The 17,373-nt window shown below is 42.0% G+C and overlaps 2 protein-coding genes across 7 annotated transcripts in view; one reads left to right on the top strand and one right to left on the bottom strand.

The window, feature by feature from the left end:
• The first annotated feature begins 559 nt into the window (after positions 1-559).
• On the top strand, positions 560-9,935 carry rpe (ribulose-5-phosphate-3-epimerase). Of its 2 annotated transcripts, XM_061791295.1 has the most exons (7): positions 560-748; positions 1,307-1,386; positions 1,474-1,613; positions 2,088-2,222; positions 4,277-4,363; positions 4,446-4,603; positions 9,461-9,935. In XM_061791295.1, exons 1-6 carry the CDS (start codon positions 627-629, stop codon positions 4,566-4,568), a joined length of 687 nt encoding a protein of 228 aa, XP_061647279.1. In that variant the 5' UTR covers positions 560-626; the 3' UTR covers positions 4,569-4,603; positions 9,461-9,935. The 2 variants fall into 2 exon arrangements, with proteins under 2 accessions (XP_061647279.1, XP_061647278.1); XM_061791294.1 differs by lacking the exon at positions 9,461-9,935 and having other exon boundaries at positions 4,446-6,206.
• A 2,357-nt stretch (positions 9,936-12,292) lies between these two features.
• igsf3 (immunoglobulin superfamily, member 3) overlaps positions 12,293-17,373 on the bottom strand; it is a 96,170-nt gene continuing 91,089 nt past the window's right edge. For all 5 annotated transcript variants that reach the window (XM_061791290.1, XM_061791289.1, XM_061791292.1 and 2 more), the window contains one exon: positions 12,293-15,572. In XM_061791290.1, coding sequence (XP_061647274.1) covers positions 15,322-15,572 — 251 coding nt within the window. In that variant the 3' untranslated portion in view covers positions 12,293-15,321. The remainder of the gene's footprint in view (positions 15,573-17,373) is intronic.

Genomic DNA, 17,373 nt, shown 5'->3' with positions numbered 1-17,373 from the left:
TGGGAACTGTTTGGCTATTAATTATTCCATACGGCTGTTAATTATAAAAAAAAAGGGAGGCCACCAGACAGATGATAGTTTCGTCTGACCTTAATAAATAATAAATAAATAAATAAATAAATAAATACATAAATAAATAAATACATACATACATACATAAAAAGAAGGCGAATACATTAAGCGGCAGTGTCACTTTATTTGTATTTTTTCCTCAGGAGTAATGCGCCATCAAGCGTCGAGGAACAGCTACTGTCTCATTCTCAAGACGGAAGTAAAGCGCTGGGCTGATTCATAGACTCTCATCAAGTAATCCGTTACACCAAGGCGCATTTCCTGTTTGGGGAGCATGTCCCTTCAAAGTTAAAACATTTTCATTCTGCTGCATGAATAATCCGTCCCCCCCCCCCCCCCCTCCCGAAAATTAAATAACAAAAATGAATAAATTGATACACATACTATATGAGACTATTTAAAAGAGTAAAAAGGTCATATATCGGCTCATATAAAAAAAATTATATGAATGTCTTGACGGTACCTACCGGAAGTTGACCTTGGCTTTATGCTTGTAACATCCCCTCGCTAAATTAGCTGCCCGGCTGTGAGCAGGTAGCTGTTTTGTTGTCGTCATGTCGTACAGTGCCAAAATCGGCCCGTCCATCCTGAGCAGCGACCTGTCATGTCTCGGCAGCGAATGTGTGCGGATGATGGAGTGTGGGGCGGACTATTTGCACCTCGACGTCATGGACGGGTCAGCTTTGCTACTTCTTTACAGCAAGCTTAGGCAGCATGCTAACGGCTAGTCAAAAGTGGAGTCAGTGCACGAGGGCTTCAGAGGATGCTAAAACCGTGTAAACTATTAACTAGCCTCTAAATTCACACATGTAATATCAGGTTTTCAAATGATTATAATGATTTTTTGGTTCTACTTAGTTTGAATAGTATAGGCACGGTGGACGACTGGACCTGGGTTCAATCCCCGGCCCCGACTGTGTGGAGTTTGCATGTTCTCCCCGTGCCTGCGTGGGTTTTCTCCGGTTTCCTCCCATATCCCAAAAACATGCATAAATTGGAGACTCTAAATTTGTTTTTGCTGCTCTGCGATTGGCTGGCAACCAGTTCAGGGTGTACCCCGCCTCCTGCCCGATGACAGCTGGGATAGGCTCCAGCACGCCCGCGACCCTAGTGAGGAGAAGCGGCTCAGAAAATGGATGGATAGTTTGAATAGTGCATCTGTTTATCTATATTTCTATCTATCTCTTGTCTGTCTGTTTTTAAGCAGCAATATTAATTTCTCCCTTTTTTGTAGGCATTTTGTCCCCAATATCACATTTGGGCACCCCATGGTGGAATGCCTGCGAAAGTCATTAGGCAAAGACCCTTTCTTTGGTGAGAATACGTTAAGAGTCCCGATTGTCCCGATGCGGTCACTGAGAACTTGAGAAGTGTCCTATCGTAACTGTGCGGCTGTTTCAGACATGCACATGATGGTTTCCAGGCCCGAGCAGTGGGTGAAGCCCATGGCTGCTGCAGGAGCTAACCAGTACACGTTCCACCTGGAGGCCACCAACAACCCAGGGAACCTCATTAAAGAGGTCCGTGAGAGTGGCATGAAGGTGAGGAAACATTGCTTCACATGTGGTGAAGTTGTTGCAGGCACGGCTGGGTGTTAAAATGTCAGATTTTTGTTTTTCACATGAAAATCTGATTTATGATTGTAGTAAATTTTGTTGTCGAAGAGTAAGAGTTTTTTTTTTTCCTTCCCCCATGAAGAGTTGTAGCTCTTGCAGCTATTTGCAGCTTGAAAGCACCTACCTCTGGTCTAACTGCTAATAACTGGTGTTGCAATGTATGAATAGGCACTCTTGTTTTTGGCAGCGTTCAGTGCAAGTGACTTGACATTGGAAAAGTCTGAAAGTTAGCAACACTGACGGTGCTTTTGGAAACTGGCTTCCTTCTATTCGCAGGCTGGAAGTAGAGCATGTCAGCGAGGACACGCTTTGGATTACGGAAACCACAAAAAATGTTTTTATTAATTGATAAAATCCTATCACAGATATGACCTGATGTGATGCGGTGACTGTGTGCAGGTGGGTTTGGCCATAAAGCCCGGTACTACTGTTGAAACGCTGGCACCGTGGGCCAACCAGATTGACATGGCTCTGATCATGACTGTTGAACCTGGCTTTGGAGGACAGAAGTTCATGGAGGACATGATGCCTAAGGTACTGTCAGCAACACCAGACTCCTCTCGAAACCTCCCCATAGCATCGTTCACACGCAGATCCAACAACATTTCCACATCCCAGCCGTAACAGAAGATACAGCCAATTAGAGAAGAATGGTTGTGAGCATATAAAATATAGAATTGAACATAATGAAACCAAAGTATGCATTTTCAGTGTAATAGTTACCATAATACGAGAAAGTCATAATTTTCTGACACTAAACTCCTAATGTTACAAAAATAAAGATGTTTTACTTTGTAACTTTGTATGTTATAAGTAGTATAATAAACTGTTTTAGGAACAGAACTTTGTCCGCTTGTTCTGCTTTTTTCTGTTGCGTTCACGGGTTTCACAGGTTGAGCGATTGAAAGACAAGCTGGTCAACTTGAGACATAACCTCTTACGTGTAACGATGTACTGTAAAAGTACTGTGCCAAATGCTGGTTTTTTTTTTTTTTCCTTTTCCTCACTTTGTGGTTTTGGTGTAACGTTAGTGCTTTGTTGCAACTTCACGCTGTCTCTGTACACGTCTTCATTTCATGTCTTAAGTGGTAGAAAAGCTTTGACATGGCCGAGTCGCTAGTAATGACTCATTAGCGGCATGTTTTGCAGATGACTGTTTTCTGGTAGGCATCTGACTTTTTAACCAAAGCGGGAAATTACGGTTCCCTCCTTTCGGCATCAACTCTGTGGGAATGACCAATCAACCGGTGCTTAATCCAACTGTTACACTAGTTTAACAGTTGGATTGATTTTAACTCGACTAGTCATGCCTGGACAATAAGGCTCACGGAGGACAGAATAAATAGGCTGCTGTTGTGTGACGCTTCTCGTGTGAGCTCCATTCAATAAATGGATTCTGCGTGCGCTCCAAGAGAGTAAGAGACAAGTTTGGGAGTTTTCGCCGGACCAAAAGTGACTTTACAGTACACGCGCTACATCTTGGACGCTACAGGAGTGAAGTAGCGTAGCTAAACTAACACCCCGCACATCAATATAATCTAATAAACATTAGAGGCTTATATTTTACGATAGATGTTTTTATGGGCGGCACGGTGGACGACTGGTTAGAGCGTCAGCCTCACAGTTCTGAGGACCCGGGTTCAATCCCCGGCCCCGCCTGTGTGGAGTTTGCGTGTTCTCCCCGTGCCTGCGTGGGTTTTCTCCGGGCACTCCGGTTTCCTCTCACATCCCCAAAACATGCATGAATTGGAGACTCTAAATTGCGTAGGTGTGAATGTGAGTGCAAATGGTTGTTTGTTTGTATGTGCCCTGCGATTGGCTGGCAACCAGTTCAGGGTGTACCCCGCCTCCTGCCCGATGACAGCTGGGATAGGCTCCAGCACGCCCGCGACCCTAGTGAGGAGAAGCGGCTCAGAAAATGGATGGATGTTTTTATGTTGCACTACAATGTATTTCACACAGCACAACTGTAGGTTGTTGTAATATGAAAAAATAAGGCTGTTAATTTACCACAATAAAGTTGTAATATTTGGAGGACAAAAAAAACAACAAATTTAGCAAAAGTATATTCTGAAAAATATGAGAAAAAGCCACAATTTTACATGAATAGTGTAAAGCTTACGTTGTAGTATTACGAGGAAAGGGTAGCAATTTTAGAATATGGTTTTAATATAAGGAGAAAGAATAATTCTGCCAAAATGAAATCAATTACAGAGAAAAAGAATGCAATTTTACTAGAATAAAGCTGTAATACTACAATAATAAAGTCGAGATATTGTGAGGAAAAAGTTCAAATATTCCCAAAAAAATTGATGGAAAAAAAAGAACATTATGTGAGGATGTAATATTTGAGAAAAAGGCATTAATACTACATGAATTAAGTTATTTTACCACAATTATATTATGAGAGAGGTATTACAATTGTATGCAATAAGATGAATATTACCAGAATAAAGTCAAGAAAGTTGAGATTTTACTGTTAGTAAAATAGTCATTATGTAATTAGCATTTTTTTTTCAAGATGTACTGTTGAGAGAAAATGTAATTCCTATATGACTAACATTATTTTTTTTCCCGTGCGTGTGCAGGTGAGCTCGCTGAGGCGTCAGTTCCCCTCGCTGGACATCGAGGTGGACGGCGGCGTGGGCCCCGACTCCATTTACAAGTGTGCGGAGGTGAGCACCAATCAACGCCACGCGCTCTAGAATCCCGTCCGACATAACCCAAATCTTACCCGTCTCCTCCTGTTACGCGTAGGCCGGCGCCAACATGATCGTGTCGGGCAGCGCCGTGATCGGCAGCGACGACCCTCGCTCCGTCATCGCCCTCCTACGCACGGCGGTGGTTGAGGCCATCCAGAAGCGCTCGCTGGACCGCTGACATGACCTTTTGATGACCTCTGGTGGATGTGGAAGGTGAGGCCGGACTGCACCTTCCGTCACAATTATGTGGATGAAGCCGGACCGTACATTCATACAAACATTCCTAATAAATATTTTTTTACCCACTTTGAAATGAAATCATCCAACAAGCTCTGTTAAAAAATATTTTTCTATATACTGTGTATATGCACACACTTCTGGCATTCATCTGTGGGAGTTGGTTTTATAAATTAAAAAGCCGTCAATGTTATTTGCATGTGTGGATTTTGACAGCAATGTGCATATGCATTCAAGAGATGTCAATTTAGGAGGAACTAGGCATAATAGTTGTAGGTGTCCCAAAGAAATATGACTTTTGGTAACATTTGTGTTTTTTACCTGCTGTATAAATGCAATCATGGGCAATAATCTCTAATCTCTAAAAATGATTCAAATCACTAAAAACGTCTTTTTTGGGGGGGGCTGGAACATTAAAGGCATTTCAATTCATCTCAATGGGGTAAATTGCGTACATGTGTTCCTGGCTGGTCCACTGACGTAATGGACTCAAGTGCAAAGTGCACATGGATGCCGTACTTCTCTGTAAGACGGTGTCGCATTGGCATGAATGAGAATTACCTGAAGGTCAAATGGCTACATGGAGTTAGCTCATCACTCACCATTTTGCTTTTTTGCCGAAGTTTATTAAAGGTCGCCCGCCATCGATACGAAATCTCGCATCTGACTAGAATCCGAGCGAAGAGGCTTCACGGTAAGCGTCTCCGTGTCTTGTGCAGAAGAACGGGTCCCTGCTGTCGATGAGCATCACCGGTGACACACTTCAAACTCACGCTCAATAATGCAGCAACGCGCCTGTGAGGAAAATCACAGTCCGTTCAATTATTGATGCTTAAATCTGCCTTTTTTTGTTGTTGTTTTTAAACGTCACATGCCATCCGCAGAAAATGTTCTCCGTCATTACATATTTGTATGTCACATTTGTGAATGTTTAAACTAGAATCCCCGTGCGAGCGACTGCGGGACTAATGCATGGCAACGTGCGTTCTGAAAGTGCACGCGTTTTGACAGAGACAAAAAAGAAGCTGTCAGCGCCAACACGAACTCTTTTCATCATTTACGTTCCTACGTACAGTATGTCTAGTGTTACTGCTTCATTCCTTCTTTCTGCAGCCGATTGCCAGTGACGCGCATTCAAATGTCATTGGCCCATGTAAGTTGCAGGTACATGCAAACGACGTGTACCTTGGAGTCACCGGCGAGAGAGAGAGAAATTCCCTGCTCAGTTGCCGTGGCAACCGCATCCACAGGTGCTGCCATTTGCACACACAGCCAGCACTCTTACTTTCCCCATAGCCCAACATTGTGCAATCAAGACATCATTCCACTGAAATAAAGTCAGAATAATACAAGATAACTGTCAGTTTACCAAAACAAGATTTAAGAGAACATTGAGGCAAATTTAAAAAAGAAAAAGCTCTAATATTGCCAAAGTTTTACTGTAAAATTGTTTGTTAGCATTTAAGCTAAATTGACTTTATTAAGGCAAAGCTATGTGGTTGTCTTAAATACACAACATGTAATTCTCTTTGTTATATCTTTAGCTCGACAACTGTGACAATAAATAGCTTGAAACCTCTTTTTCTTTTTCCTTTTTTTTTTTTTTTTTTTTTGAAGAATTGTTCACTTCCTGCCAAAGTGCTGCTTGTTGTGAAGCGAGTTGAATTCCCCGCCACCATATAGGACTTGCATCTCAAATTTTTGCGAACAATGGCTCGTATCGGGAAAAGCTTGTAAGCTGTGGTTACTTATATCCCTTGTATCGTACGGTGGTGTATGATCATAATTTTACAAGAATAAAGTCGCATGTTACCGGAATAGAGACACACAGAGTGTGTGATCACGGGTCACTCTTGTGAGTCAACCAGGAAGTAGACTGCTCCTGCAAACAAACACAAATACGACAGTTTCGCTTATGTTAACAGTTTGGGCCTTGGCGGAGGTCTGAGCTCAACTGCGAGACAGCTCCCAAAAAATAAAAAATAAATAAAATAAAAGGCTTCTGCTCCTCTCCGACAAAGAAGTCACTTTAAGTAGGTGCCTTCATCCATCACATGCGGCGCTGCTAATGTCACCGGACGGACGGACGGACGGACGGATTTTGATGCCACGTCTCAGTGCGTGACACTTAATGGAGTCCCTGAGTGATGAGTTTCACCTCAAATAGTCTCTTCTGAATCTTGCCCACACAAAGAGCTGCCACACCAAGTTTGACAAGAGACACACTTTAAAAGTTTGCTAATGCTTTGCACGATTATATTATGTATGGTATTACTCGAGTGACTCTTAGTCAGAGTGCCCTCACTGGAAAGAAATGTGCCTCAAGCCATGCAGAGATATAAGATTGGTTTTTGATCAGTCATGCCACTACACTCATTTATTGTAATAAAAAATTTTTAATTTTAATTTTTTTCAAATCCTCATCATTTATCTTTTATTGTGTTCAAAAATTATATTGAAATCACTCGTGTTGAGGTTCAGTGAATGTTCTTTCAAATGAACAGCTCTACTTTCAAAAACAAAAAATGATATCTGAAAAAACTTTTACCATTTCAAATTAGGGTTTTTAAAAGACAGGGTTTCAAATTAAGTTTTAAAAATAGAGTTGGGATTTTAAATGAGGGTTTCAAGAGAGTTTTAGGGTTTCAAAGTAGGGTTTTAAAACAGGGTTAGGATTTAAAATGAGGGTTTCAAAACATGGTTTGGGTTTCAAATTAGGGTTAGGCTTTCAAATCAGGGTTTCAAAACAATGTTAGGTTTCAAATTAGGGTTTCAAAATGGGGTTAGGGTTTCAAAACATGGTTAGTGTTTCAAATTAGGGTTTCAAGACAGGGTTTGGGTTTCAAAACAGAACTGTGAGGCAGGCGCTCTAACCAGTCGACCACCGTGCCGCCCCCACAGACAAACAAACAAAGGAACTAACTAAATTAAACTCAAACGTACGTGCACATTTGACTTGAGCTATCAAACTAGATTGTGAGTTGAACCACATTCGCACGAGGGCTGCGGGAAGTATGTAAAATCTCACCAAATATGAAAAGAGGCTGTTTGAAGTCCCGCTGCCTCCCGGGAGCCGAGAATGACTGCATCTTCTTCCCTCTCTTTGCTCTCTCCGAGCACTTTTTGCATCTATTCCCCCTTGCATACGTTCCCTTCCACCCATTCTCACATTATATTACATATCTTTCTGCGTGCCTCCTCCTCTGTTCTTCGGCACTAAAGGAACATTAGGCAAGTCTTTGCCTTCGCTTTCTCCGTCATAATTACTCAGCCTCCCCGAGGAAACGATGAGCTCGCTGCTGCTGCTGCTGCTGTTGTTGTTGTTGTTGCCGCCCTCGCTTGTGATCGAGCGTGCACGAGCGTATTAGCAATCAAAATACGACATGCTCAGAATTCATAACAAAAGACTCGCCGTCTTGTCCTGCAGCCAAGTGCGGTGTAAACGATGGAAACGCCGACGCTTGTGTGTACGCGGGGGCCGCCATACAAACTTAATGTCGGTGATAATACAGCGTGTCCCAAAAGTACACCCGGTACTGGTACCATTCAGTCAGACATGACGCCATCCACTAGGGCTGCATGGTATTGGGAAAAGAAAACAAAACAAAAAAAGACCGATGCTAAAAAAATACAGGATAACATACATGTAAACTGTGAAAAGCAGCACACATTACTCATTTGCCCTCTGCAGGAAAACGATGCTCAGTAGAGCACCAAAGTATACGCCATCAGATTAGAGTATGAAGCCTACTTGGATTTAAATGCACTGCAGTATAGACATGACAGACATGAAATTCAAATCATTTATTGTCATGCTCATTTATGCTGTCCAATCATTAGCACATTCCTAACACCATTCTTTTGATTTTTAATCAATCTGTTATTGCACACCTAGGTTTTACCATATGCATTAGTATTTCTATATTTGAGTGCATTAGTTTAAGAAAAACACATTGTTGTGTACACCTGAATTTAATAATGCCGTGGCCCCCCCCAACCCCCGGCCCGCTGCTGTAATCTGTTGCGACATGCATTCGTTCGTCACATTCTGAAGGGAGCTACAATAAATGCTATGTAATTGTTTCCTGTGTCCTAAATAAGTAAAATACCTACATAGTTATTATACATGGATAGCGTAAAATAACTGTACTACGCTTTGGAGCAGGGTGATGGCAATAAAGCTTCTCAAACTGTCACTCAACTGCAGTTGGGAACAAACAACAACTTGTTAACACACAAGGATATCATAGAGTCAAATGTTTCCATTGCTCACCAAAACAGCAGCACCTTCCGAGCCATGCTGTCTTCCCTCGGATGGCCCACTTGGCCATGATGCAAGTGGACTGTAACAGCAAAAAACCTTAGGTGGCCATTAAATGAATAGAAAGCGATTCCCTCAGCTCACAAGCATAATGAAACAAAAACACAAACTAAACTAAGGCTTCTTTTCTCTGCTTGTTTATCAAGCGACAACTCCAAGGGTAAAGACAACAACAACAAAAAGGGCTCGTCCAAATAAATGACGTAGGTCTCTCGGAGGTAATTCCACCTATTAGCTGCTGTGGACTCGCGAAAGAGAAGAATGAAACCCTGGAAGTTAATTAGCTCTACAGCTCAATGGAGAGACTTCGGGGAACAAGGCCAGGGGGGTGGGGGACTAAATGGAACAACCTTGCCAGGTTAATCCCTCTCTGACGCACACACACAAACATATTTCGCTGCATCAATTATGAATGGAGAGAGAGAGTATTTCAGTTTATTGGTAAATATTGCATGTTTGTGGATGATCTGAACACATAATACATGCTCTGTTTTTTGTTGTTTCAATGTCAGACGCAGCTGAAGAGCAAGCCTCCGACACGCGCGCTCAACAGGGTGGCGTGGCAGAGTCCGACTCAAAGTTGAACATTTTGGACACTTTCAAACTAAGTGGATGCTTGGGGAGGTGAAGGAGTGACGAACGGGCAAATGTGTGGAGGACGATGGTGGAGATGTGGAGAGTGTCTTGACCTTGGGAGAAGCCTTGTGACAATGGATAGCTACACTTTGTTAGTCCCGGTAGGGAAATGCAGTGCAATGACAACAGAGGCTGCCAATAAGAAAGAGTATTTAGATCGTACTAAAGGTAAAAGTTAAAAAAAAAAAAAAAAATGCACTTGTAATTACTACAATAAGGGTTAAATATTTCACGGAAAGCGTCAGAATTGTACAAGAACAAAGTTGCAATTTACGTGAAAGGATTTATTTGGTGCGAATAGTCTTGATATGAAGCACATAGCAAAGCAAATAGTCTTGATACTAAGCAAATATATATTATCAATATATATATATATATATATATATATATATATATATATATATATTGAGAAAAATGTTTTTGTCGCAGCAATGTTCAGAGAAATTGCTTTTCCAAAATGAAATCGATATTACAAGAAAATTTTTGTGCTTTTTCAAAAATGAAAAATAATATTCCAAGGAAAAATGCAAACATTTTTTGGGAGAGAAATGGCAATTTGTTTGAGAAAAAAAAGATTGTTTTTGCAAAATACAGTATGCTGTAATATTATTCGAAAAAGCAAGTGAAAGTCAGGCGTGCTTTGTTTTGCACAAATCGTTACATCTGCTTTTTGTTTCCACCGTGATCCGACGTCCCTGTTGTGCATCTTAATACAAATCTTATCGATCAATCTCCTTCAGGCGCCTGCGAGCTTGCCCGACGCCGATGTTGCGTCAATAGCGCATTTCTCCTTCTCCCTCTTTTGAATGGCTCGTTCGGGAAAGTGCTGCTCCGATGCTCTCGTGAAAGCTGCACTCGGACTGAACAGGATTTCTCCCTCGTATTGACTAACAATTGCATCACCGTGTGACTCATACGCAGCTCACAAAGCGCTGCGCTTTCTTTACAAAAGCGTAACAGGGCGTCAACGCAGTTCATGTTAGGAAATTGTGGGAAATGCAAATGTGAAGGTCTGCAAGCGCTTATGTGAGGTGTTGTGGTGACCCACAAGAGGGAGACATTCACCTGGGATGTGTATCTTCAAGGGAAGTGCAGGAAATGAAAGGGTCAGAGGGAGTCGCTGGCTTCAAAAGGAATGGTTGGCTGTTGAATGTAAAAAAAAGTTTGTACATGAAGAGTAAAGTGACGAGACTGGTTCTCGTTGCCTCCACTTGTTACTTGCCGCATCTCCAAAATTGGGGTGTTTATTTGTTAGAGTTGAAAATTTGCTTTGCCACATAAAATGATGTCCCCGGGCTGCGAGTTTGACACCGGTGATTTAGGGCAAGGCATTGATTTGTTCAAGTCAATTAATTGAGCTACGGCCTTTATTAGAGTGGGACATGAGAAGTTGGTCAATTTATTGCAAAGTGAAGCTCTCTCCGCTGAAAAAGAAAACAGAAAAGTGGGACAAAAAGACAATGAAAGAGCGCTCAAAGGAACAATGTTGTTTTGTTTTTTTTCATCCTGAAGTTGTGAGTTGGCGTTGGCTCACAGTGACGCAAGCATTATAAAGGCCTGCTGTATTGAGCTTTAAACGTTGGCTTTCCTTTCAGCCCAGAAAGATTTTTGTTAGCTTCTGCAAATCTCCAGCAACTCTACAACCATAACGCCTAACTACCATACTACGATTAATATAAGTATATATATATATATATATATATATATATATATATATATATATATATATATATATATATATATTACGTATGATCGATGTTCCAGTGCGCGCTATTTTCCCCTCCTGCCACTGTGATGTATGAACAGGTGGCGCGCGTTTGCTCTGTGCTTCAACTTGAGTTATTAGAAACAAAGACACACGCGCGCACGAAGAGAGAAACGTGCGAAGAGCGTCTTTGATATTTTCTTTGTCAACTCTGCCGTTGTTTAGGGGTTCAAAGGTCACCATCCCACGCAGATGCGACAGGAACATGCCAACGCCTGCACAGCTTTTAATTCCTCTGACCTTTAAGAGGGAATGACATTTTAGTATTAGCGTGTTATACTAAAATAATTATATTCTTACATAAAGTATTTGTATATTTAAAAATAGATTTTTTTATGAACAGAAAATAAATCTAATTCTATGCAATGTGGTTAGTGTGTTTAATTATATAAATGTAATATATTATTCAATTCATTCTCGTTTTATTGTAATCGAAAATAAAACTAGTCAATTCTATGCAATGTGGTTAATTTGGTATTTCATTCACATATATTTCTAAAATGTATCAAGATAATTAAAAAAAAAAAAGCATTTCATATTTTTATAACCTGCTTAATTTTATTTCGATACATGTATTCTTATGCGATTTATTGTTATAGCTATTTATTTTATTTAAAAAAAAAAAAATGTACTTTTGATGACTAGTAAATAAAAGTAGTAGATCCTATCAATTACTGTCGGTTTGTTACTTTGGTAAGTTGTAGGAATAATTTTTTTAAATGCATGCAAATTTTTTATTCTTTCACTATCCGTATAATTGTATTGTTTTGCATTCAGTTTAAGTTTACATTTTTGTAAAAAAGTATAATTTACAATAGAAATACATCATTGTCTTATATTTGAATGTCTTTCAATTACAGCTTTATTTCTACTAAAACTACCCATCTATATACATGTGAAAAAAAAAATGGATCTTTGTTTTGCACTTGAAAGAAATCAATCGTCAATTTAAGTATTTTTATTGCAATAAACCGACAATAGCAAAGTGCCTTTTTTAATGGTCACAATGGCATCTATTGGACAGAAGAAAATTAAATAAAAACAAACCATAGTGATATAAAAATACATCACCAATCATCACCACAAACTATTTCAGACAGCTAAATGTGGAGCCAGCGCGCAGTCGACACATGCAGCCCTCACAAAGGCAGCGACAACACCGTCCGTCTCAAAGGAGGCAGCTATCGTATCGTTTTTATCGTTGTTATTAATAAGATTATTACTACAAAAACACCAGTCACAACGCCCGTCTGTACAGCTCCAGCAATGGTGGCGGTCCTTCGCTTTCCTGGCCACGGGGATGAAGTTGGGGGGGGGGGGGGGATGTGATTCTAAACTGTATCAAAGGCAGGCGGTTGAGGAAAAATAACACTAAATTTCACTGAAATTTAATGAGGCGACGTTGCGAGCGCCTTGCAAACCTCTTCCGCGACAGCTTACATGCAGAAGGACAATGAAAATAAACCCTCATTACAGGTGTTTTCTTGTCTTGAATGATAATCAACACCTTGCATACTCTTGTGTGCGCGTGTCAAATAATGTGCTTTGGTTCCGTAAATGAATCCAACATAGAGGCCGTTGTGGAACAGTTGTGATTTTCTAATTGGATGTGAAGCCGCCATCGTGGAGGCTTGCCTGACGCTTGTCAACGTTACAAAAAGTTCGATTGGATGATTTCATACAGTATATACTACTTTTCCAGCAAGTATCGATTTTGTATGAATGCAGCGTCAGAATTATGCCCACATCAGTATTTCTGGTCCTGCGCTAAAATCGCCAAATGTTAAAAAGAACAAGATGTCACAATTTAGTAGGATATGGTACGAATGTAATGCACAGTAGTTGTGACTTTTGGCTTGTCCAGTCAGGCATTGCCACTTCAAGTCATTTGATTTCGTACCATTTCCCACGAAATTCTTGTGAGGCAACATTGTACAAGATTGTGAGCTGTATCGCCAAATGGTGTATTTTTTTCACATTCATCACATTTCGACATACATGATTTTTCATTGGACAGCGTCAATATACAGTGGCTCTTCACTTTATGACACAGTTTGATCAATAACCTAAGTAGTAAAGTACATGATTTTGAATTGGACAGCATCAATATACAGGGGCTCTGCAGTTTAGGACAGTTTGATCAGTAACCTTAGTAGTAAAGTCTTAAGTCAGTTTTTGTATGAAAAACACTTCTAGGCCATAAATATAAAACAAGCCAATGAAAAACAAGTACGTACGGTGGCAACTGAGCGAGAATTCTTGTGCTGCGCGACCACGTATTCTCACTCTAACTAGTTCTTTTCGAGCTGTTCACAACCTCGAAACTCAGGACCCCTTGTATTAGCAAACATCACGTTCATTTGTGTATGTGTGTGTTGAGGGGGCGGCGGTGCGGTGTTGGTGTATGACAAGGCTCAGGAAGTCCAGTGGGAGGGAGTTGGGGCGGCGCTCTGTCACACAAACACGACGCTCAGGAAGAGCTCCAAGTTTACAAAACATCGAAAATGCCTCCTGCGGTATTGTCATGCAATATACATGTTGACACGACTGAGACGACAAAGTTGGAGGAGGGGCGTTTTGGGTTTTTTTTTTTATCCCCCTCCTCTTCATTTTAGGTCCAGTCTGGCAGTGAAAGGGTTCAAGTTTGAAGTTTTTTTTCTGTCTCTTGCATTCTAGCATTTCCAACCCTCCGTCCCTCATGTCAGGCCCGTTGAGCCACCTTTGGGGGAGAAAAATCCACTCCCAAAAAATGTTTTGAATCATCCTTCCGAGGCGAAGCATCACAAAATAAACGTAAAAGCGAGCAAGAAGTTCTTTTTTTTTTTTTTTTGATTTGTCTTTTCCGAATACTGTACACGTAAAGCCACAAATAATTTTTCTCCTACTTGTATTGTGTTTTAACACTGACTCGATCTCAATTCATTTGGTACAAAATGGAGCATCTCTAAGCACATGGTCGCAATCACGCAGCTCACCACTGGCATCATCTGCTTGGTGCAGTTGCCAAAGAAGCAGGAGAGAATTTCAAAGCAAAAGAAACAAAAAAAAACTCAACAAAATAATAATAATTACCAAAAAAAAAACAGCTATGCAATGAAGTATAAAACAATAAATAGAAAACTCTTAATACAAACACGTTTTCCACCACTCACGTATGTGTGTCTTACAGTATCTACACACTACTTTGCAGCTTTTTTTCCTTCTATGTAAAAACATCATTTTTCAGGTATCTTTTGAGGACAAAAGTACGGAACAAATTGAAAGGAAATGTGCTCGATTTGAATTTCAGTTCCCCCAATTCCGCCGTGTAAATTTCAATTGAAATGGGATTAAAAACGGTCCACAGCAGGAGGTAAGCGAACATGTTTACGATCCGCTTCAGGACCAATCAGCTCTTTTGACACCATGGAAATCAGGAAGTCTTGGCAAAATATGGAGCGGATCCTCAGCAGGGCGTAGCGTAGCCAATGTTTGTTTGTTTCCTCACGTTGTCGAAGTTTGTGTGTGCGTCTGGAAGCGGTGCTCCAGGACTTGCTTCTGTGGGCCAAATTCATCGGAGGGCCAGGTGGGCCTTTCCTTTTGTCTCGCCACAAGGCTGCCAAGTCGCCAGCTATGGAGTCAGTGGGCTCGGAGCATCGCTATGGCAACCAACTTAGTAGGCCAGGCTGCACTTGGATTGGACTGTCGAGACTTTCCCCCCCCCCCGCGCAGTTCCTTGTCTTAAAAGTGAGCTGATTATTTCTTTTTTTGGTTCTCTTTTGAAAAAGAGACCAATATTTAGGGTAATTAAATCAAATACAGCGCTGAGACACAAAAATGAGAACACTGCTCACTCACACACAGAAAAAACAGGCAGCCGATCTACTGATGGATCGAGACAGCAGTGAACGACAGGAAATTCCGGAAGCGGCGTCCTGATCCGCTGCCCTCGTGCGGTGGCCAATACGGCGATTCGGGGGGCGGGCGGGAGCGCTAGTCCACGGAGCCGGGGTGCAGGCTGAGGGCGGGCGGGTCCAGACAGGTGGGCGAGTAGCTGAGGTGCGGTTCCTTAATCCACAGGAGGGGGGCGCCGTTCTTGCCCTCCTGGCTCTTGCTGTTGTTGCGGCTCTTGAAGCGTACCAGCAGCAGGGCGATGAGGAGGATGCCGAAGATGGGGAACGGGTAGAAGAAGACGAAGTAGAAGAGCGTGTCGTTGGAGCACACCACGGACTTGACGGTGGACTCTGTGGACGGACACACCAAGGAGGTCATTTGATATGGGAAGCTTGTGGTTTGCTCAATAGTTTACCAAACCTTTCTGTTAATTAGTGGCGGGTACGTGGAGTTGCCTGACTTTGTTTTTTCTGCTTACTGTATCACAAAAACCTGGCATTTGAACAGGAGTGCGCTGACATTTTAGATCCACTGCACATGCTCCGTGGGCAGGATTAAGGAATGGAACAGGTTTTATGTGGACCCCGGGCCCTAGTTTGCCCACCCTTGCCGACTGAGTAAGTTGTTTCATCAAACCACGATTGCTCCAATAATGTCCCTAGGATCACAGGAAAAGCACAACCACATCAAAAGATATCTTTTTTTTTTCGATTTAGCTCCATGGTGTGAGTGTGCATTCAGCTTTAGAAGTCAATCGATGCATGTCGAGCATAAATGCAGCACTGCAAAAGGAAACTGGACTACCACGAGCTCCGTCCGATGTTTGAAGTAGGCTGTAAGAAGTGGGCACGCCAGGATGAGCACGGCCCATGCAACGTCTTCCTTCCGACGTACTCGAATAAAGCTATTGTCTGAATCACTGTCGGACGACTGTGCCCTCGGTGACGGAGGAGAATCGCGCCAAATGGTTCTCGAGTGTCGTGGTCAGTGATTTTCAACTTGGGATTCTGTGACAAATGGTGTCAGAAGTGGGGTGCTTATCCGCGAGGCCACCTGTGCGTGCCCAGTTTGAAGGACGCTTGGGATGGGTCGATCATTCGTAATAGACCTCAGAGCCGGGCGAAGCACGAGGATGATTGAAATGGGGACACCCTGCATTGGAAATGGGGCGGCTTCTCGAAAAGGGAGGAAGTCTTGACAGAGCGACGCCTCCAAGGACGTGTACGCGAGCTGGCGACCGCGCCAAAGTGGCATGCTCAGCTTTTCATCCCCATAGACTTGGGTTCAACTTGGTGCTACTCCTCAAGAGTTCATTGACAAATGGCGCTTTGCTGTGTGCGGTCGCGAAAGAGAGCGACCAGCACGAGGCTAACCGTGTGCCCGACAAGTTGGACGAGAACAACAAAGAAGGTGGATCCGTGGAGAAAAGCACTTGCAGAGTGTGGTTTTCTTGCTGCAGTGCAGGGAAAAAACGCAATTAGCCCTGAAGTACGGCTATCTCTGACTTCAGCCCGAGAGTAGCAGACGGAGTCGGTCTTGAAGACTCGAGCAGGAACAGCTCCATTTTGTCTTATGCTACCTTTACGTCAGATTAGGAAAGACTCTTGGAAAACAATCATGTCACACTTGCTCACGTCTAAAAACAACTTGTAGAGATTTCAGTCACAGCCTGGTCTCAGACTGAGATTTAAACCCAGCCCCTTTGTTTTTGCAAAGTTTCCTGTTTCCGTTTTTTTCGAGCTCATCTATTGGTTGTTGGTTGCATTAGTCAGTTGAAGTAGGTATGGTGCAGCCTTACATGCAAGAAAATGATCGTTGGTTGTCGTCGTTTGTAATTTCTAAAAAGGGTTGCAACACTTGTAGAGCTTTGTAATACCGATAATCGTGCTAATTCCGGTCAAGATAATTGTTTCTTTAATACCAATAATCATTAATTATTTTGGTCGTGTTCCGTGCAATATTAACATTTCATGGAGTTTAATCTCTTCCTTCTACTTCTGGAAATAGATCCTCGTGTGTATGCACTCTGGCTACCAAGCCAAAGAACGTGGCTTTTAACCTAAGTTCAAATCTGGTGTTGACCGCAATACTCACAAGTCATTTAATATCATATTTGAGCTACTGTACAGGAGTGCTGTTAAACTGTATATA

Source organism: Phyllopteryx taeniolatus, chromosome 12 (genome assembly GCF_024500385.1).
Source record: "Phyllopteryx taeniolatus isolate TA_2022b chromosome 12, UOR_Ptae_1.2, whole genome shotgun sequence".
Classification (NCBI taxonomy): domain Eukaryota; kingdom Metazoa; phylum Chordata; class Actinopteri; order Syngnathiformes; family Syngnathidae; genus Phyllopteryx; species Phyllopteryx taeniolatus.
The sequence above is the reverse complement of the archived record's forward strand: the minus strand, read 5'-3'. Positions and strand labels throughout refer to the sequence as shown.